The 19,786-nt window shown below is 57.0% G+C and overlaps 2 protein-coding genes and 2 non-coding genes across 5 annotated transcripts in view; 2 read left to right on the top strand and 2 right to left on the bottom strand.

Moving 5' to 3' along the window:
• The first annotated feature begins 2,078 nt into the window (after window positions 1-2,078).
• Window positions 2,079-2,150, top strand: TRNAH-GUG (transfer RNA histidin (anticodon GUG)). The gene has a single exon. It is a non-coding gene; the product is annotated as a tRNA-His (tRNA).
• A 308-nt stretch (window positions 2,151-2,458) lies between these two features.
• Window positions 2,459-2,530, bottom strand: TRNAH-GUG (transfer RNA histidin (anticodon GUG)). Its single transcript has one exon. It is a non-coding gene; the product is annotated as a tRNA-His (tRNA).
• Window positions 2,531-4,157: 1,627 nt separating this feature from the next.
• LOC104048784 (sodium/nucleoside cotransporter 2) lies at window positions 4,158-14,422 on the top strand. Of its 2 annotated transcripts, XM_064456966.1 has the most exons (18): window positions 4,158-4,219; window positions 5,781-5,910; window positions 5,983-6,080; window positions 6,554-6,645; window positions 7,093-7,282; window positions 7,648-7,789; window positions 8,411-8,524; window positions 8,899-8,976; window positions 9,352-9,432; window positions 9,763-9,843; window positions 9,990-10,115; window positions 11,343-11,473; window positions 11,669-11,837; window positions 12,031-12,228; window positions 12,684-12,765; window positions 13,277-13,375; window positions 13,876-13,987; window positions 14,082-14,422. In XM_064456966.1, the coding sequence occupies exons 2-18, from the start codon at window positions 5,842-5,844 to the stop codon at window positions 14,203-14,205; spliced, it is 1,986 nt and encodes a 661-aa protein (XP_064313036.1). In that variant the 5' UTR covers window positions 4,158-4,219; window positions 5,781-5,841; the 3' UTR covers window positions 14,206-14,422. The 2 variants fall into 2 exon arrangements, with proteins under 2 accessions (XP_064313036.1, XP_064313037.1); XM_064456967.1 differs by lacking the exons at window positions 11,343-11,473; window positions 11,669-11,837.
• Window positions 14,423-14,727: 305 nt separating this feature from the next.
• Window positions 14,728-19,786, bottom strand: part of ALPK3 (alpha kinase 3) — a 36,417-nt gene continuing 31,358 nt past the window's right edge. Inside the window, 7 exon segments of the mRNA XM_064456965.1 lie at window positions 14,728-16,566; window positions 16,737-16,785; window positions 16,977-17,194; window positions 17,442-17,530; window positions 17,885-18,159; window positions 18,262-18,297; window positions 18,570-18,697. Of these exon segments, the coding sequence (XP_064313035.1) occupies window positions 16,245-16,566; window positions 16,737-16,785; window positions 16,977-17,194; window positions 17,442-17,530; window positions 17,885-18,159; window positions 18,262-18,297; window positions 18,570-18,697 (1,117 nt within the window). The 3' untranslated portion in view covers window positions 14,728-16,244.

The following is a 19,786-nucleotide window of genomic DNA, read 5'->3' as shown; positions in this document are numbered from 1 at the left end:
TGTCCAGGGCCATATGTGAGAGCAGGCCAGCATGGAGCTGGGCTTGTTGTTTCACTGGTGACACAACCCAGCTCAGTGGAATTGTGTCACCACCAGCTCAGCCTAGAGGAAGGCACAAGAGGCCAGACACAGGGCAGCACAAGGACCTCTCCCCTCCACAAGCTTGTGCCTTGAGATTCAGAGGTTATGATGACCCTACCTCTACAGCTCAACTGCCCTCTGTCCTGCAGATGTCTGGCTGGTCAGATCTCTCTCCATGGTACAGCCAAGGGGCTGGTGACAGTATTAAACTCCATGGACATGGGAGGAGACGCCTGTATCTCCTACCAGTGACACTGCACCCACCTTGGGGCCAGCATGAGGACATAGGTGGTGACAGGGTTGGCCACAGATGAGCAAGAGCAATGTCCCTGCAGCCAGGAGGGACAGACTGGGATCCTTGGAGGGCAGGCAAGGGAGGGAGAAGGGCAGCACTGGTGCAGGAGGGCAGTACCAAAAGCCACATGGACACCCAGGTCATTCAGTGATACCACCAAAGAGCCCCTTCTCCCCCATCTCCTGGTCAGCCAGGTTTGATGTGGTGGAGAGCATCTCCCACTGCAAAGGTTCCCACCAGCGCTGAGGGACCAGCATGCACACCAGTGCCCAGGGCAAGTCACCAGTGAAGAGGCTGAGGGAAGAAAGAGGTTAGCATAGAAAATGGGAGGACATAAAAGGGTGTTCTGTCTTCCTCCACCACTCTGAGCAATTCTGGTGTGGTTGTGAGCAAGGTGAGGTCAGGGTGGCAGGATTAATCACTACATGGAGTAATCAAGGCACACAGAGCCTTCCTCTGGCTTGTCCCAAGCCTCAGGAAGACTCTTTTAGATTTAGGATTCACCAGCTGCAGCAGATATACAAGTACGGATGTGGTGCAGGGGCATAACCCTGCCCAGCACAGGCAGGACGGCTGCATGAGACTTCTGCCTCTTCCAGCACCCCTCACGTGCAGGCAAAATGCATAGGGGTGCATCTATGTGATGCTGAATGATCAGCTCATTACGCATGCAGGGGCAGAGGTTTCCGTGACCAGCTCTTTCCCATGATGTGATGCCGCACAGAGGTGTGAGTCATCTGGGCCATCCGAGTGCTTCGAAGTGCCATGATTGCTCTAGAAACATTTTACACAACAAAATCTTTTTGATCCCAGGTGTTTTGAATTCTTTGCATATCTGTGAAAATAGAAGAACCTTTAATACTTCAAGCACTGTAAAACTTAGCAGCTGTGGTGACAGTAAACAGCCAGTAACTATTAACGTGTGTTTCACCAGGAAGAAACAGGAACAGCAGTACAGACTGATGCCGGCTGCTGTTTTGGGCCACAAAGACTGTTACATCCCTAGTCCCGCGTCTTCCTATCCGCACCCTGGTGTGCCGAGTCTTAATGCTTCAGCAGAGAGAAACTTTGTTCCCTGAGAAACACCCAGGGGCTAGGAAGCGGGATTACAGCTAGGACACAGGGAGGGCTGGGATGTGGGGCAGGATGCGGGGAAGGGTCAGGATAAGGCTTGGGTGGGGGTCTGGGCTACAACTGGAAACAGGGCCAAGATCACAATGTGGAGTTGGGCCAAGGCCAGAGGAGAAGGGATAGGGTTAGCTGCGGGGTTCGAGAGGGTTAAAGCCAGGGCAAGGGGGGGGGTTAGGCTTGGAATCAGGGTTAGATTCGAGGCTGGGGTCGAGGAAGGAGGTAGGCCGGGGTTAGAGATGGGAGCGAGTCGGGGATAAGGATCAGAGTGTGGAGAGGAGCACGGTCACGTCCCGGGCGAGGGTCCAGGTGGAGGAGAGGGTCCCGAACCCGGGTGGGACGGGGGCAGGGTCGGGCCGCGCCGAGCCCCGCGCAGGCGCGCAACGGCCCAGCCGCGGGGATGGGAGGGGGAAGAGCGAGAGCGAGAAACCGCCACTCATCTCGCGTCTCCATAGGGACAGCGGCCGGCGTGGGCGGAGCGCGGAGTCAGCGGCCCCGCCCCCCGCCGCCAGCTCAGCGCTGTCAGGGCCAAGGGCGGCCGCGCCGCCCCGCCCTTGCGTAGCCCCGGTAGCGCGCCGTGATCGTATAGTGGTTAGTACTCTGCGTTGTGGCCGCAGCAACCTCGGTTCGAATCCGAGTCACGGCATCGCCTCCGCGGTACCACGGCATACGGGCTGCGCTTTTTATTTCCCCCTTCACGATGATTTCATTAATCTTCGGTGTTTTGGTTTTGCACGTTTAGTTTTTGGTTTTGATCCCCGCCCCCTGTTCCTGGCTGTGCTGCGGGGTCGGGCCGGTTGCGCCCATCCCGGAGCCTCCGCAGCGCGGTTTGAGGAGGTGGGTAAGCAACGGCGCGAAGGGAGATTAAAATAAAATAACATAAAAAACATGAAATGACGCCGGAGAAGGGGAAATAAAAAGCGCAGCCCGTATGCCGTGGTACCGCGGAGGCGATGCCGTGACTCGGATTCGAACCGAGGTTGCTGCGGCCACAACGCAGAGTACTAACCACTATACGATCACGGCGCGCTACCGGGGCTCGACGGCAGCGAGGGCGCCGCGGCGGCCCTTAGCTTTGGCAGCGCTGAGCCGGTGATGCGGGGCGGAGCCGCCCGCCCGGGGGCGAGCCGTGCGTGGGCGGGCGGGCGCGCGCGCGGCGGCTGGCACCCCTCCTCTGCGCGGGTGGGCGGGAGCGGCGCTGGCTCTGCACCAGTGCCCGGTGAGCGGGCAAGGGGTGCCCTGCGCGGCCCACAGGTGTCACAGCGAGGAGCCCCGCTCACGTGGGGACAGGTTTGCACCAGCGTTGGACCAGCCACGGCCAGGGTTTTACTCCTTGTCATCCGCAGGCTGACTTGCACGGGCGGGCGCTGAGCGCCCTCACGCTGCACCAAACCCAAATTTGGGCACTTTTAGCAACAGAATCACAGGATAGTTTGGGTTGGAAGGGTCCTCTAGAGGTCATCCAGTCCAACCCCCCCTGCAGTGAGCAGGGACATCTTCAACTAGATCAGGTTGCTCAGAGCCCCATCCAACCTCACCTTGAATGTTTCCAGGGATGGGGTCTCCATAACCTCCTCGGACAACCTGTTCCAGCGCTTCACCACCCTCATTGTAAAAAATGTCTTCCTTTGACCTAGCCTGAATCTCCCCTCTTTCAGTTTAAAACCATTTCCCCTTGTCCTATTGCAACAGGCCCTGCTAAAAGGTGTGTCCCCACCTTTCTTATCAGCTCCCTTAAAGTACTGGAAGTCTGCAAAAAGGTCTCCCTGCAGCCTTCTCCAGGCTGAACAACCCCAACTCTCTCAGCCTATCCCCCTAGGAGAGGCATTCCAGTCCTCGGATCATTTTTGTGGCTCTCCTCTGGACCCACTCCAACAGGTCCATGTCCTTCCTGTGCTGAGGGCTCCAGAGCTGGACGCGCCACTCCAGGTTGGGTCTCCCCAGAGCAGAGTAGAGTGGCAGGGATCAAATCCTCCCCAGGGATTTGATCCCCGTCCAGCAGAATGGGATCAAATTCACCGGCAGAAAGCACTGTCTGTGTGTGCTAGGGAACTGGCTCAGGGAGCATTTGCACAGGGACATCGTGTGGCACACGGACACCCCAAGTATCCTGTGGCATTGTTAATCATCAATCTCTGAACCACCTCCTTCTAATCCCTAGTGTTGGCACCCTTGGGGCCACATCACTTCACCAGCCCGTGTGCAAAAAAAACCCACCAAACAAAAAACCAGGGAGATCCCAGCTGGGTGCATACCCGTGGGGATGCAACTCCCACCGTCCCGTGTGAGAAAATGGTTTCCAACACACACTAGCAGGCAAGATTTTGCAGCCCTCTCCACCCCCCACTGCTCAGGGACCAGGTGACGTGACTTCGTACCACCGCAGCTTTGGAGGCCGCAGGTGCCTGGCTCTTTTCCCGGGAAGCATTTCCCAGGATGGGGTAAAGGTTGCATTTCTGCTTTTAACATCTTCCCTCAAGCCTGGTTTCTCCTGGGGGTCAAAGTATCGCAGGCAACCTCTTTGGGACTGCACAGTGCCCTGTATGGCCACCCCGCCTGGCTCCTCTGTATGTCCTTGCGGGCGGCTGGGCGTGAGCCCCAGGAGGAGTCAGGGCGTCCCCAGCCCCACAGTGCCCAGCCCAGCTCTTTGGACCAAGCTGTTAATCGGTAACTGGGGCGTGAGGCCGGGAGCAGCGTGGCCGGTGGAGCTGGTGGGTGAGTGCAGGGGGCCAGCAGGCACCAGGGCCAGGGAGAACCGTGGGGCATGGGGAGGGCGTGAGGGTGTGGGGCATGAGGGGCATGAGGGTGTGGGCACAAGGACATAGGGGGTGCGAGGGTGTGGGGTGTGGGGACACAGTGGGATGGGCAGAGGGACTTGCAGCTGCACTGCACCATGAGGCCGTGGGGGGACGGCAGGGTTGGGGGGACACGGCAGGGGGCCACCAGGTGCCATGGGGTCAGATGGGGGATGTCAACCTGCTGCTCCACTGATTGGCTGCCTGTCAATGTGGTCCCACCCCTGAAGGGAAGGCAGCCAATGAGGCTTCACCAAAACAAAAGGTAGATGAGCCACTGGGGGGCCATGGACATGGCGTCAGCTCTTGGGTCCTGGATGGCGCGGAGCCGGGGAGGGATGGGGAGAGCCAGGAGACCAGCAGGGGTCCCAGAGACCTGGGGCATCCTGGGGGTCTCTTGGAGCCCTGGGGTTGTTGAAGGGGTCGCTGAGCCCAGAGGGGTCCCAGGGTGAGGATGCAGTATCCCTGAAATGGCAGTGGGCCTGTGGAGGGAGGGTCGTCCTGATCCCTGACAGGGTCCTGGTGAGGGGTCCCCAAGCTCCGGGGAGCACTGGGGATGCTGGGGGCCCTGGAGGAGGTCTGGGGTCCTGGGTTCCTACTGTGGCCCTGGGTCCTGCCCTGCTGCTGAGGAGCCATGGGCCCAGGGACATGGTGGGGGCCAGCATGCCTCAGTGGTCCCCCTTAGTGGCTCCGCTGGACCATGAAGCCTGCCATCACCTTCAGCTGCCATAAGGTCCCATGCTGAGGGGGATGTTCTCCAAAATGCCTCACCTCCACTTGTTTCATTTGGGGATGGGTTGCTCCCTTCAGTGGACCCTAATTCTCACACTGTGGGAAGCAAGCAATGACCCTGCTATCTCCACCTTCTCCATGCAGACCTCTGTGACTCTCCTACAAAGCGAGGGCAACTGCTTACTCCCTCTGTCCTCACACAGAAGTGCTCCTACTGCCTTCTCTGCAACTTCTCTGCTCTTCCCTCATTCTTCTCCAAGACAGATGAAATAGGCATGTGTCCAAGTTGACTGCTCCAAGGGTTTCTGCCCTGGCATAACACTGGTTCTTATGGCTTTCCCAGACCAGTTCTCCCAGTACGATCCTCCTTTAGGACCAGTCCCCATTCTGACTACCACTTATTCCTGCACTGTACTAGTTATCAACATGAAAGGGCCTTCTTCCTTACCTTATTTATGAGTTACACCAACTTGGAGGAGGAGTACCAGTTCTCGCTGCTGCATCTAATCCTCTCCTGTAATTCCTTGGAAGCACAGAAGAGCAAAGACCTTTCCAGAGTTACAGAAGGAGTAAGTCAGCACACCAGCTCCATGGCTTGAGGACCCCATGGGGTGTTCTTTCAATGTGTTGCTGCAGGAACTACTCTGAATCCCTACTGCAAAGGGTGTTCTCCTCTCGGAGACCCAAAATTGAAAATTGGGGTTGGACATTCATCCTCCCCAGAGCTGATTCCATTTTTCTATCCCCAGCCAGAGTTTGTCCCTTGCTGTGCTGTTTCTCTAATGCATTGAAGCTGCGGCACTTCTGGAGATGGAAGAAAACCAGATAACCCTGGACAATCTTGAGAAGGGCATAGATAACCCAGCTTTCAGCTCAGTGGTGAGTCCCCCTTTCCCCCTCCGTCAGGGTACAGGAGCTCTTCAGGGTGCTCCAGCTAATCACATTTTCCAGGGGGAGGAGAGATGTTATGAGGAATGTGATGGTCCACGTGGTGAGAGCAAAGAGGAGAGGAGAGGAGAATGGAAAGAGAGATTCTCCTTCTACTGCAGGTAGGATAACCCCTGGAAATGCATGTATGTAGGGTACTTCTAAGGGTCATAGCAAGTCTGCAATCCTTGGCCCAGCAATTATCCTGGAGCCAAACCTGATCTGGGAGCAGAGTAGGGTCATATTAACCACATTGGGGGACAGTGTCTGATCTCTCCATGTGGCTTTGTAGGGTGGCAGCAGCAGGTCTCTATCTCCATAGCAGTCACCCAGAGCAAGCCTCTGCTCATGGTGCCTGGGGTGTTGGGGTGTGTGGTGGGGTTTCCCCTGCCATAACGGGCCACCTGACTCCTGGTAGCGAGCAGCAGAGCTGCTAGAGGCCATGGCACACCTATACCACTGTGCTGCTGCCACAAGCACCCTCTGGGGGGCAGGTCATGACCTGGCTCCATTGAGTTGAGTTGGGTTGGGTTGGACTGAAGTTCAGGATCAATCTTCCGTGCCTCTCACATCCCTGGCACATGACTCCCCCCAGGAAGGTCCTGCAGCCGGTATCCAAGGCAAAGCACTTCTGCAAGGCTCACTCCAAGGTGTTGAGAAGAGTCATCCAGGGGATGCTTGGAGTAGGTGAGGACTTCCCAGCACTGAGACACCATCTCCGCATGCCTTTGGCTGGCCATGTCCCCAGCCTCCAAGCACTGGGCATGGCCACCTGTCTGGAGGTCATATCCACCCTCACCAGCCCTGCTGCCCGCTCCCTCCTCACCCCACCACTCCTGTCCATGAGGGCTACCTGCATCTCACTGTCCTCCCCTTCCCTCACCTACCCAAAGGGCTTGCTGTGCCTCTTCTTCTCACTCCCGTGTGCCCTTAGACAGCTGAGATGCTGTCACCAGTGAGCCTGGCTGATGGGGTGGTGCTCCCTAAGTCCTCCTTCTGCACAGATGGGAGCCTATGGGGTGGCCAGGGAAGGACATTTGGAGGAAATTAACCTCATTTTTGGCCCCACTTAGTGTTATGGATCTGTGATCCAACAGCCGTGACGATTCTGACCCCTCAATGTGCTTTCTTCAGCCTACCTCTGCTACTTTATTGTGGCCTGTTCACTCAACTTCCAGCGAGCCCTTGCCCTGGTTATCATGACTGCTGTGGTTGTCTTCTTCTTCTGCTGGAGCCTTTTCAAGAAGCACTGTGGGGCAAAGGTGTTGCTCCTCCTCAGACCTGTTTGCAAATGCTTCCGAAAGGTCTGGCCATGGCTGAAATGGTGAGTCAGGAAAAGGCAGGGCCAGATCCCTCCCAGTGTCCAGGTCCCCTCTCCCATGGCTGCCCTGCCAGCATGACCAACAGCTGGTGGCATTGGGCACATGCCCTAGTGCCATGCAGGCACCTCACGAACGATGAGGTGTGGCCCAGCCTGGGGACCACTTAAAAGCCATGGCAGAAATGCCTTGCTACTCCACCTCAGTAGTGTGATGGCTATTCACACCCCTGATTTGTGTCACAGCCCCAGGTTTCTTTGGATGCATGGACCTTACAGTGGCATCTCCTGCAAAATTAGCTCCCGCCCTTTGTGAGCTGCTCTCCCCATGGGGACATCCTCTCTGTGACAGTCTGGGATTTCCTTTGCAGGCTGCTGTGCGTGGCCCCCCTGGTAGGCCTGACAGTGTGGATGGCTTTGGACACCTCCAGAAGTCCAGAGCAGTTCATCTCATTAGCTGGCTTCTGCATTTTGGTGCTGTTCCTGTTTGCCTGCTCCAAGCACCATGGTGCAGTATGTGTTTCAGGTGTGGCTTGGCCATTGGTCGCCTCACAAGAGGTGGCCATCCAGAACTGGGGAACAAGCGCTTCCTTCCCACTCACAGTCACTGGAGCACCCTGGACGAAGCGGAGCAGGGCTCCTGGGCAGAGCTGGGCACAGCCTGGGGAGCCAAGCTGTTTGGGTGGACGGAGCCCCAAAGGAACCTCACTGATCTCCTTCCCACTGCTCTCTTTCCCACTGCTCAACCCAGGGCTCCCCCCCCAGTGCCTCCATCCTGTTTTCCACCATGTTGTTCATAGTGGGTCAGACCATGAGACCCAGCACCAGACCCATTCCTGAGTTTCAGGTACCTGTGAGTGGGGGGTGGGCCTAAGCTTTGGATGCCCTGGGCGAATTGGGCAGAAGTGATTGAAGTCCCAGGGGCTTCCAACCCAACCTGCTTCAACATTTTGGGCAATCCCTCCATCCACCTCCCCCAAAGGATTAATGAACAGGAAGCTTTGATCTAGTGGGTCTGTACTACCAGTCAAACCACCAGAAGGTCTCTGTGCCCACCTTCTCATGGGTAAGCCGGACAGGGAAGTCTGTAGGCTTTGCTAACCTCTCAGTCCCCATTCTGCTGTTGGTCCCCAGGTGTCCTGGAGAGCTGTTTTCTTGGGTCTTGCCTTGGAGTTCTTATTTGCACTCTTAGTCCTCCGAACAACCATCGGTGTCCAAGCTTTCCAGTGGCTGGGTGACCAGATCCAGGTACTGCATTTGCTCACCCCATCCCGTGCTTCTGCCCTCCATGTAGCCCCTCTGGGATCAGCAAGAAAAGCAGAGGGTGGCATGGGGCAGAGAAGCTGCAGGGACTGCACAGTCAGGAACATTTTTGTTTGGGACTGGAGAAAAGCCATCTTCTTCCTGGTTTTCTGCAGCAGCCCTTTGGTGCGGTGTCCCTTGCAGGCTGGAACAGTGCCCCGTGGCTTGGAGACAGCCCACTATGTCCCCAGCTTAGGTTTCAGAGGGTCATTCTCTGGCAGGGTAGTGAAGTGAGCTGTGGGGCTCGGGGTACAAAGTGAGATGTCAGGGAAAGAGCTAATGGAGATCTCCATCCTACCATGTAACTTCTCCACTTGCAGTTCTTCCTGGGCTATACCACAGCTGGCTCCAGCTTTGTCTTTGGGAACACGCTCATTACAGAAGTCTTTGCCTTTCAGGTCAGCTTGGGGAATGGGGTATAGGGAGGGAGAGGCAGAACCTGGTTTTCTTCTGGTCTGGCTGCCTTGCTGGGTCCTAGAGAGCACAGAGCTATATGCAGCTGGGTTTGCTGCAGGAGAGCTCAACCAGCTCAAGGATGGGTCTCCCTCAGCTTTGTACCCACCTGTGGACCTCCTCAGTGCCATGGGGGGCTTGCACTGGTCCCTGTCCCTCCTGCCAGCCTGACCCAGTGTTGTGGCACCCCAGTAGTGTGGGCTGGCTATGCAATACCATGCCATGCCCAGCTCATGGGACAGAGGGGCCTGATCCCCAAATGTACTTAGATGTGTTGCTCAGCTTCCCCTTAACTTTGTGCCCTGGTGCCTTGCCTGCAGACTCTGCCCATTGTTGTTTTCTTCAGTTGTGTGATGTCCATCTTGTACTACCTCGGCGTCATGCAGTGGCTCATTGTCAAGGTAGGACCTCACACCTGGCTCTGGGATGGTGGTAGAAAGAAGAACCTGGTGGGTTCTCTGTTCTGTGATCAGCTGAGGGATGCCCAGGAAAACTGGCATGGGACTAACTTGGTGTGATTTGTCCTGCTTAAAAGAATAGACACAACGCCCCTCTTTCTTGCATGTCCTCCTGAGAAAGCCCAGCACCGGAGTTGTTGTTGCTACCTGGTCTGTGGGTGCTTCCCAAGATCACCTCTGTGCAGCTTGAGGGCCAAACAGTGCCCTGCTTCATGGGGTGGGTGGCAGGATGCCAGGAGCCTTTATGAACATTGTGGCCTTGTCTTTCCTCAGATCTCCTGGCTGCTTCAGGTCTCAATGGGCACCACTCCCGCTGAGACCCTGAGTGTGGCGGGGAACATTTTTGTGGGACAGGTAAGGTTCTGGGCAGGACATCCAGCTCCTCAGCCTTTGCAGCTGAGCCTGCCCTGCCTGGAGGAAGGGTCTTCTCCTCCCTTCCCAGAAGATCTGCATCCCTGTGTGGGCCTTTCTTACGGACAACAGGATTTTCTCTCTCACAGACTGAAGCCCCACTGCTCATCCGCCCATACCTTGCAGACATGACCCGTTCAGAAATCCACGCGGTGATGACTGGTGGCTTTTCCACCATTGCAGGCAGTGTGATGGGTGCCTACATATCCTTTGGGGTGAGTGCACAAGCAGATGTATGCCACATGCTCCCTGCTACAGGGTCCTGCCATGCAAGAACTGCCCTGGATTTGCAGGTGGGAGAAGACTCCCAGAAGGTTCCCATGGTACCCTTCCCTAAGAAGGATGAGGTCAGGGTGCCTTTGCTGGACTGGTCAAAACTCCAGCGCCCTGCCAGGTAGAAGGCACTGCGGTGGGGCCCTCACTGCATGTCCTTGCACAGCGAGCAGTGCAAATATCACTGAGTCATGGGATAATTTAGCCTGGAAGGACCCTCTGGGGGTCTCTGATCCACCCTCCTACCCAAATGAGGTGATGGCAAAGCACAAGGGGATGCCTTGTCCAGGTTGGTGATGAACATCCCCACGGATGGAGATCTCCCCTCACCTCTCCAGTCCATCCCACAGGTGCCTTAGTCATGGGGAAGAATTTTTTCCTTATATCCAACTGGAATTTCCCCACTGAAACTGTGCCATGGCTTTTAATCCTTTCACTGGGCACCTCTGAGCAGTCTTCCCTTCAATCCCCTTTTAAGTAGCTGGGAGCAGCAACTACAACCCCCCCAGCCCTCTTTTCTCCCAGCTGAACAAGCCCCGCTTCTCCAGCATTGCCTTGGCAGTCCTGTGCCCCGACACCCCTGGGGATGCCCTCTCCCACCCATCAATGTCTCAGCCCTGGGCACGGTGTCCAGACGTGGCCTCATCAGTGCTCTGTAATGGGGAATAAACCTTCCCCTTGACCTGCTGGCTGAGTTCCTGCTATTTAAACATTAATTAGTCTCCTTAAATGGGGAGATAAGGGTGAAAGGTCAGGGAAATGAGATGTTGCCACTGAGCACATAGGGAATGGGTGAGACTGAGAGCTTGGCTCTTTGTCAGCAAGTAGAAGTTCACAATGTTGCACAACCTATTGCTCTGATACTGGTAAAAAGGGACAAGGGAGGGACAAAAATCATCATGATTAGGTCAAACAGCAGGAGAGGTTAACACCTCTGAAGCCACAATTGCTGCAGCTCAAGCAACACCTCCATGCGAGCTGCCATAAATGCCATGGCCTGCTGAGATAGGAATAAGAGACATTTTTCCCACCCTGAGCAAACGGAGAGCCCTGAATTGCTCCAAACATCACTGGCTGATGCCAGCCACATGCTGGGGTGCCTTGGGGTGGCACATCGTGGGGCAGAATCTTGCACAGAGGTGCCTAAGCCCAGAGTCTGTGCATTGCAGATAGATGCGGCATCACTGATTGCAGCCTCTGTGATGGCTGCGCCCTGTGCCCTCGCCATGTCCAAACTTGTCTACCCTGAAGTGGAAGAGTCCAAGTTCAAGGACAAAGCAAGCATCCGCCTCTCCAGTGGGTGAGTGTGAGGAGAGGGATGGTGGAGAGGGGCCTGTGCAGGCAAGCCATGGGGGCAATCTGGGTGCACGAGTGGATGTTGCGGGTGGCCTGAGGTTGGGAGAGCCTGTGCTGTACAGACGTCCATGGAGTGAGAGATGACCTTGCACAGGGGATGCCCAGCCACAGGAGCCCATTGGGGTCTTTTTCCACGCAGGGAAGAGCAGAACATCCTGGAAGCTGCCAGCAACGGGGCTGCCACCTCCGTGGGGCTTGTGGCCAACATTGCAGCCAACCTCATTGCCTTCTTGGCAGTGCTGGAGTTTATCAATGCTGCCCTGCGCTGGTTTGGAGAAATGGTAGACATTGAGGGCCTCTCCTTCCAGGTATCCCCAAGGGCAACCCCATAGTCTGGGCTGCCAGATCCTGCATCCCCCCACCCATCCCCACCTTTGCCCACCAGCTCAGTAGGCTGCTGAGACCCTTGCTGGGTGTTTGGCAAATGCTGGCAGCAGGTGTCCAAGCCAGGAGCTATGCAGATGGTCAGCTCTAAGCATCTTTCTGGGATGCTTTTCCCAGGTGATCTGCTCCTACGTCCTCATGCCTGTGGCCTTTCTCATGGGGGCAGACTGGGCAGATTCACCGCTGGTGGCTGAGCTCTTGGGGATCAAGATCTTCCTGAATGAGTTTGTGGCGTACCAGCAGCTGGCCCAGTACAAGAAGAACCGTCTGTCAGGCCTGGAAGAGTGGGACGGGAGCCGGAAGCAGTGGATATCTGTGAGGGGCACCTGCCACCCTGCTGGGCACAGGGCAGGGATGGAGTCAGCCGAAACAGGGCATGGGACCTGGCTGGGCAGACGGGTGGTGGGCAGGCAGGGGATTGATGATGCTAGGGATGGGAGGGCACCTATGGCCAACTAGACTTGGATGTTCACTATCTGCTGGGTACGGGGCCATCCTGAAGGAGTCAGTGGAACTCCTTCCCCTTTATCCTGCTCCTTGGTGGAGCAGAGCATGGCTACAGGACCCCTGTTCCCCCCCAGCCCAGCCTCTCCCACTAGCAGGCTGCCTACCACCTGCATCCTCACTCCCAAAACCAGAAAGGATTGGGGTGGGGGACTTGTCTCCATCATATCTGGCTGGGCTGGGCACGACGACATGGTGCTCAGCTCTGCATGCTCTGGGGCTGCTGCTGGGCAGAGGTGACTGTCCCCTGCTGCTGTGCCCTCCAGGAGCGAGCCGAGAGCATTGCCACCTTTGCGCTCTGTGGATTTGCCAACCTCAGCTCCATTGGGATCATGCTGGGAGGCCTGAGTGAGTATGACTGACGTCCTGGGTGCCTGGGCATGATGGAGGGGGGATCCTGAGTCCAGGGAGCAAGAGCTCAGCTGTGGCAGGAGAAATTTGCTGCCCTCAAGCCTCCATGTTTGGCCTCTGCCACTACACAGGTAAGAAACAGGATTTACATGAGGTGATAGGGATGATTCTGCACTGCATCCATGGGCATGTCCCACAAGCCCAGGTGACACCCAGCCATGGGGCAAAGAGCAGACTCCAGTGCTGAGAGTGCCGAGGGCTCTGGTTGATTACTCATGGGTGCAGGGTGGGCACAGTGCTCTGCCAGCACCCACTGCTGCCAGGACAAGCAGACAGCGTGCTGGGTGCTGGCTGGGATCACAATGTCCCCAGACACCAGGGGCTGGGGTGGGCAGGACATTATGTTGCAGAGCCAGCTGGGGACCTGGGACCCATCCCTATCTGTACCCAGCACAGGGTAGAGCCAGAGCAAGGATCTGACTCACCCTGGTCTCTTTTGCCCCCACAGCCTCCATGGTACCCCAGCGCAAGAGCGACTTAGCCTCCATCGTGCTGCGAGCCCTGCTCACTGGCATCTGCGTCTCCATGCTCAATGCCTGCCTGGCAGGTAGGTCCCTGTCCACAGCCAGCAGGGCCAGAAAGAACCAGGGAGGGATGGGCAAAGGGCTGGAGACCCCTATAAATGCAGGTGCAGGGATGGGTGCAGCTAGCCTGTCCTCCCCATGGCTTTGTCAGGGCCTCCAAAGCCTCTACTCTCCCCTCATGGCTTTGCCAGGGGCTGCGCAAGCCCAATAGTTCTGCTGGTGCCCCTCATACTCAGCTGGACTGGGATGGGGACATTTCAAGGGCAGTTTTTGGGGCACTGCAAGGAGTTCCCTGGGGTCATAGGACCCCAGCGGTTACAGCAGTGCAACCATCTCTGGGGTGAGGTGGGACGGTGCATGGCACCTCCAAGCAGAGTCCCAGGTACGGGATTTGCAAGGAAGCAGAGTTGGAGTATGGAATTTGTGAGCAGGCCTGGGGTACAGGATTTGCAAGCATGCTCAGGGTATGGGATTTGCATGCATGGTCCCTCAAGAACCCCAGCCAGGAGATCTTGTCCCCCAGGTTTCCTTCATGTGCCAACAGAGGTGGGCAACTGTGTGACCTTTCTCAGCACTGCCAACTTCAGCTCTACCAGTTACACCATGTACACGTGCTGCAAGCAGCTCTTTGCCAGGTGGGTGTGAACAGCCCCAGAGCCATGTGGCCCTTGCTCAGGGACCCAGGTGGTGGGGCAGCAGCTCTTCCTGACCATGCTTCTCTCCTTCCAGCTCAGTGCTTGAGAATGAGACACTCTCCTTCACAGGAGCCTGGGCCAGCGTGGCAGAGAGCATGCTGTGCCTGACACAGTGCTGCGGGCACTACAACCACACATCCTGTGTAGGGACAACCTAAAAATGTGCAGGCAGCTGCGTGCTCCAGGGTCAAGGGCCTGGGAGCACCAGGGTCTGCAAGACCTGGTCCCAAAGGTAGAAAAAACCCTGGCAGAGACCTATGCATTTGGTCTTCTCTGCTCCAGTGATGACAGCCAGCCACGTGCACCTTGCAACCAGCACCCTTAGGTGCTGGACCCACAGACACAAAGGAACTGCTCCCAAATAAATGACAGAAATCCCCATGTGCTTGCCCTTAGTCACCTCTGGCCCCTGACCACGGCTGTCCCACACAGCACGAGGTGCTTTGCTCAGGCTGCACCCCACAGCCACAGCTGCTGTAGCCAGCATTCGCTGCAGACCTCGCAAGCGGAGCCTCCACCAGTTGCCAGCTTTAGGGTCTGGCCCTGGCCACCCTCTTCTCCTCTTTGGGCTGCAAATGGGGGTAAAGCCGTTACTTGAAGTGGTTTCCTTCCTCTGAACACAAAGCTGCCGTCCTGCTGTGCTTGGGTACATCTTTTCCGCAGGGACCACAGCACCAGGGAACAGGCCAGTCCTTCTCGCTTTATTGCACTCGAGAGCACCCATTTGCCAAAGGGGCCACGTTATGTACATCGTTATTTTACAATGACCCAACAACAAAGCACCAGGACCCCAGAGCATCCGGCACTCCCAGCCCGGTCCCTTCCCTCCTCTGCCAGACTGTACTGAGCCACTGTTTCAGACAGCACCACGTGGGGTAGCAATCCTGGCACCTGGCACCCTCCTCCAAAGCCCTAGGGAAGGTGATGCTCTGTGGCAAGATGAAGCAGGCAGTGCTGGGGCTCTTTGCAAGCCTTGCTGCCCACTGCCACGCTCTGCCAGCTGCTGCATGCCTGAGCGAGCTGACAGGCACGTGGGAGGCTTGATGCAACGCAGGGTGCTTTACTTCCCAAGCATGAGCATCACTGCCTGTCTGTTGCAGCCTCCCGCTGCGGGGCAGTGAGATCTGGAGCGGGTGCTGCTAGCTGCCACTGGGGCACAGCATGTGCCAAGCAGGGGTGACGCTAAGCAAGCATGACCATGTCATGCTATGGGGCTGGGCGGGGTATACAGGGTCTGCGTATGACAGGTGGGCAAGGAGGGGCGAGTCCTGTGGGCAGGACATCCATGTGTGCCAAAACAGTGCCTGGTGTGGAGGGGAGGTCTCCCCTTCACACCGCTCCTGGGTGTGGCATGTGAGGTAGAGCATCCTTACTGTGGTGCTGGCTGGCACCCATAGCAGCACCACCATCCTCAGCATCCGCCCAGCAAGGGGGTGGGAGGCTCGTCCCAAGGCGCAGGGGAGGCCGGGATGGCAGGGGTGCAAAATCCCATCTCCATGCAGCTGCTGGTACTGACACCAGCGCCCCACCAAGGGACTGAGGGACTGGCCTGCACCCCAGGGCACCACACAATAGCAGCAGGAGCCCTGCAGCTCACCGCTAAACCCCTCTACAGCAAAACCTTTTAAATCACGGTGTGCCAGGGCAAATGAGACCTCCTGGATCCTGTTTCGGTTCACATCTTTGACACAGAGCGCTGACAGGGCTTGGCACAGTCAATTTATGGAGGACACAAAGAGGGACACAAGGTCTGGGAGCCAGGAGGGCAGCCTGGACTCCCAGATCACTCAGGGGAGCCAGACAGGGGACATGGTGCCTGCAAAGCATGAGGCATCAGGTCTGACAGCCCCTGCCTTAAGGAAGGCAAACAGAGAAAGTCAAGAGAGGAAAGCGAGCCCGGGCATGGAGGGGCACGTGGCCCCACAGGCTCCACCACAGGCAGCAGCTCTTGTAAAGAGATATTGGTGAAGGTGTCCATGCTGCCCACAGCTCACAAGCCCCTCATGACCCCAGCTGAGCTGCTCACACTAGCACACACCACACAATGCTAGCGCCACAGGCTGTGCTGGAGCCAAAGGGAGGAGAGTGGCGGCAGCGGCCGCTGCTAAGGTCTCCCCTCCCCAGCCTGGTCATGTGCTGTCTCCGGGCTGCTTGGGCTGGGGTCAGGAGTTGGGGTTCCCAGCCACCGTGGCTCTGGCTACTGTGGGTGGCCAGACCTGCCGCTCTCTCCTGACCCAGGTTTGGAGGCTGCCAGGGCCTCCCCTGTTTCTGCAGCTCTCCGGGAGCTCTTGGGGCTCACAGCAGCCTTGCGGGTACCCTGAGGACTTGTTAGCCCCTTCTTCTGGAGCTGGGGGCTGGACTGGGCAGATTTCCTACCCATAGAGGGGCTCTTGGAGCCCTTCGGCTTGGCTGGCTCTAGCGTCTTCAGACCCAGGATGCTGCAGTAACGGTTGCACTGGTGAGTGGCTGCGAATTGCTCCAGCAGGGAGGGGAAGCAGCTTTCCTTCAGCCCCTGGTACCTGCCAACACAGCTACCCTCAGCCCCTGCTTCACACCAGGAGTCATCCCGCTGGAGCAGGGAGCCAAGGACAGAGCCCAGACATGCTCACCATAGTGGCCCTTCACCATGTGAGCGGCAGACCTGGGGCTAGCCAGGGCCACCCTGCGCCAGTAGCTCGGCGTCACTCACCCTTTCAGGTTGGTAGCAATCCGCACATTGGTCATCTTCCAGCCCACTCCTGCAATGAAAGGAACAACAACCAGTCTCTGCCCAGAGGACAGGCACCATCACCAAGGGCAGGTCATCCCCCCACAGGCTCCACAGCACAGGGGGAAAGAGGCAGAAGGGCAAGGCTGCGGCTTTTCCTCCTCCTTTCACAGGCCAGAGGGTGCTGAGGAGCCATGGGAATCAGATGGGAGATCCCTTTACCTTCCATGTCAGTCACAAGGATGTTTCCATTTGTCCACTGGTAGACCCAATGCTGGAAGGTGCAGCATTTGAGCACGATCTCCGAGGTGCCTCGTGCCACCAAGGTGCCACCTCTCTCAGTGACACAGTACTGCTCGCAGGGCCTGCCCAGGTCCTCTTCCATTGTGGCGTAAGGGATGTTGTTGGCTGGTCGGTAAATCAGGTACAGAGGAATTATCCTGCACGGGAGCAGACAGAGTGAGTCAGCACCAGCTGGTGAGCTCTCTCACAGCAGCAAGTGGAGATTCACACCACAGTCTGCAACCCTGGCTTTTGCCCTCCCCTGCAAAATCCCTTCCATTTGAGGGTGGGAGGAGAGCGCACCACCCTTTGGGATGTCCCCAGTACCCACAGGGAACTCTCCCACCATCCTCCGGGATGCTCTGCCAGGATATCAAGCCAGCGGAGCCGCAGCACCTTACTTACTCAGGCACTGCTCCAAAATCAGGGATAGCTCGTGCCTCAGCGGCAAAGATCTTGCAGTACTCACGGCTGGAGTTCTGGATTTTACATTCCTGGAGATGCAAACAGAAGAGTCAGACACCTGTCCCATCTTGCATCAACACTTCCCTGGGACCCCCTGCCCGGCCAGGCATCCCCTGGGACCACTGCCAGTTGTTTCCCTGTCTTGGTAGTCAAAAGATAAGTGACAGGAAAGCTCCAAGCAGCTCCATGTTGCCCAGAGAGAAGAGCTGAAGCCAAGAATAACAAGGACATCGCCAGCCTGCTGGAACATGGCTCGACCCCTCCAGAGCATTCAAAAAGTGGAAGGAAGCAAAGGAAGTGGGCACACAGCTAGGGACCATGGCACAGACAGATGGGGAAGGTGTAAGGGAGACAGGTGGAGGATGCTCCACAAGGATGCCCACCTGGATGGTGATATCATAGTTCTTCTCAATGAGGCTGTTCTCATTCTTGGTCCCAAAGCCAATGAAATTGTGCACTTTGATGACACAGGTGTGGCCAGACTCAAAGACAGGCTCCAGGCCATAGATGGCTCTGGCACGGCAGGCTTTGCGCAGAAAACCGGCACTCACTTCCATGTCCTCGCTCACCACGCGCCCGAAGAGCTTATCCCCCCAGTAGCCTGCATCAGCCAAACCCTTCGCGAACACCATGGGCGTCATCTCGATCTCCTCTCCAACTGGAAGAGGGAAGAGCTGGTGAGGCGGGAACAACACAGGCACGTCCTGCCCCCCACGCCGCAAGGGGCAGCAGTTGCAGCTAATCGGCACGTGGCCCTTACCTTCAATCTCTTCCCGCAAGATAAATCCTGACAGCACTAGAGGAGACAGAAAACAAAGAGGTGTCAAGGTCCTGCCAGGATCCCACCCTGCCCCGTGCACTTCCATATCAAGAGACAGCAAGGAGGGTGGTGTGAATCACTTATAAATTAGCACATGGAGGCAGGTGCAACTCGCAGAGGTGGTGTTATGGGGTGACCAAGCTGCCCCTTAACAGCCTGGCACCAAGCCCTTCTCCGCAGTTCACCACGCCACCCCACAGCACACCCAGGCAGCTGGGAGAGCTGCCAGGCTGCTGAGGGCTCCTCACCTTCTGGGCTGAGCAGAAAATCGGTGGAGTCAGTGCCATACTCGTTGGTGATCACGCACCGGTAGACCCCGCAGTCCTTCTGGGATGCCTGCACAACAGCCAAGGCTGCCTGGCCCTCATCGCCAGCGCTGGAAGAAACCAGAGCATGGCCTCAGCCCCATGTGATGCATGGAGGCACACAGGAGCCCTGTCACAAGCACTGTGGGTGGGCACTGTGCTGCTCTTGCAGGGCTGGAAGAGGGCTACAAAGAAAGACAGCCCAAGGGTATCCCAGCTGCTCCCCTGCACCTCATGGCACCAGGCGTCCTGCCCTGCAGTTTGTACTCACAGAGATGTTTGTCTTTCAGGCAAGCCCTGCAAATGTGGCCAGGATTGGGCTACAGACTGATAAAGGTACTTGCCTCATAGTGTGGCTGGATCAGGGCTGTGCTTGGGCTAACAGACCCGCATCTGGATGGGACAGCTGGAAGCCGAACAGCCACGGAGGTGCCCAGCTTCATTTTAAGCTGTTCACAAGTGAGGGCAGACACCACTCCCCATCCTGCAGCCTGCCCCCTCCGAGGGACCAGTACAGTTCTGTATCAGCAGGCTGTCAGTCTTCTCCAAGCTTTGGGCTGGCAGTTCCTCTTGCCAAGGTGGTGACACACCAGGCAGACAGGTCTCCACAAGAACCAAAGGTCTGCTTCTACCCTGCATGGCCAGCGTGAACCAGCAAGGGGATGACAGGCCACAGGGGGCAGAGGTGGGACCCTCATCTTGAGACCCGCTGACTGAGCACGATGTGCTCTGGTCAGCTAGAAGCAATGGCCACTCCTGGCCCATCTGCCCCAGCTCAAATATCTGCCGTAGGAGATCATTTCTGCCCCAGAAGCACCTCCTTCTGCCTCCTCATTATAAAGGGAGCTCAAGGGATGTTCAAAAGCATCAGGCAAATCCTGTCCAATGAGGATAATGTTGCTCTCCATAATGCACCCAAAGGAGCATCCAGGATACAGCAAGCCACCCAGCTGTCTGAACATACTCTCCCTGTGCAAGGGTAGTGCCAAGGGATAGAAAGGGCACAGCCAGAGCTAGTTTTTCCTCTGTTGGTGCTTGCCAGTGGTGGTTGCATTGAAGTGCCAGCTTGGGTGCAGACCCTCCCAGCACAGGTACCACCCTCACACGTAGCACTTGGGGTCCCAGTTTTGCTGCTCATACCCAGCTTTCAAACTCTGAGA

Source organism: Phalacrocorax carbo, chromosome 7, assembly GCF_963921805.1.
Source record: "Phalacrocorax carbo chromosome 7, bPhaCar2.1, whole genome shotgun sequence".
In the NCBI taxonomy this organism is placed as follows: Eukaryota; Metazoa; Chordata; class Aves; order Suliformes; family Phalacrocoracidae; genus Phalacrocorax; species Phalacrocorax carbo.
Note: the sequence above shows the minus strand (reverse complement) of the source record. Positions and strands in the feature narration are given on the sequence as shown.

What these genes read in the sequence shown, in the direction of transcription:
- LOC104048784 (XM_064456966.1), top strand. Translation starts at nt 5,842, where the DNA reads ATGGAAGAAAACCAGATAACCCTGGACAATCTTGAGAAGGGCATAGAT. An exon ending in GGAACATTTTTGTGGGACAG is followed by an intron (nt 9,844 to 9,989) that starts GTAAGGTTCTGG and finishes TCTCTCTCACAG; the next exon opens with ACTGAAGCCCCACTGCTCAT. An exon ending in TTGAGGGCCTCTCCTTCCAG is followed by an intron (nt 11,838 to 12,030) that starts GTATCCCCAAGG and finishes TGCTTTTCCCAG; the next exon opens with GTGATCTGCTCCTACGTCCT.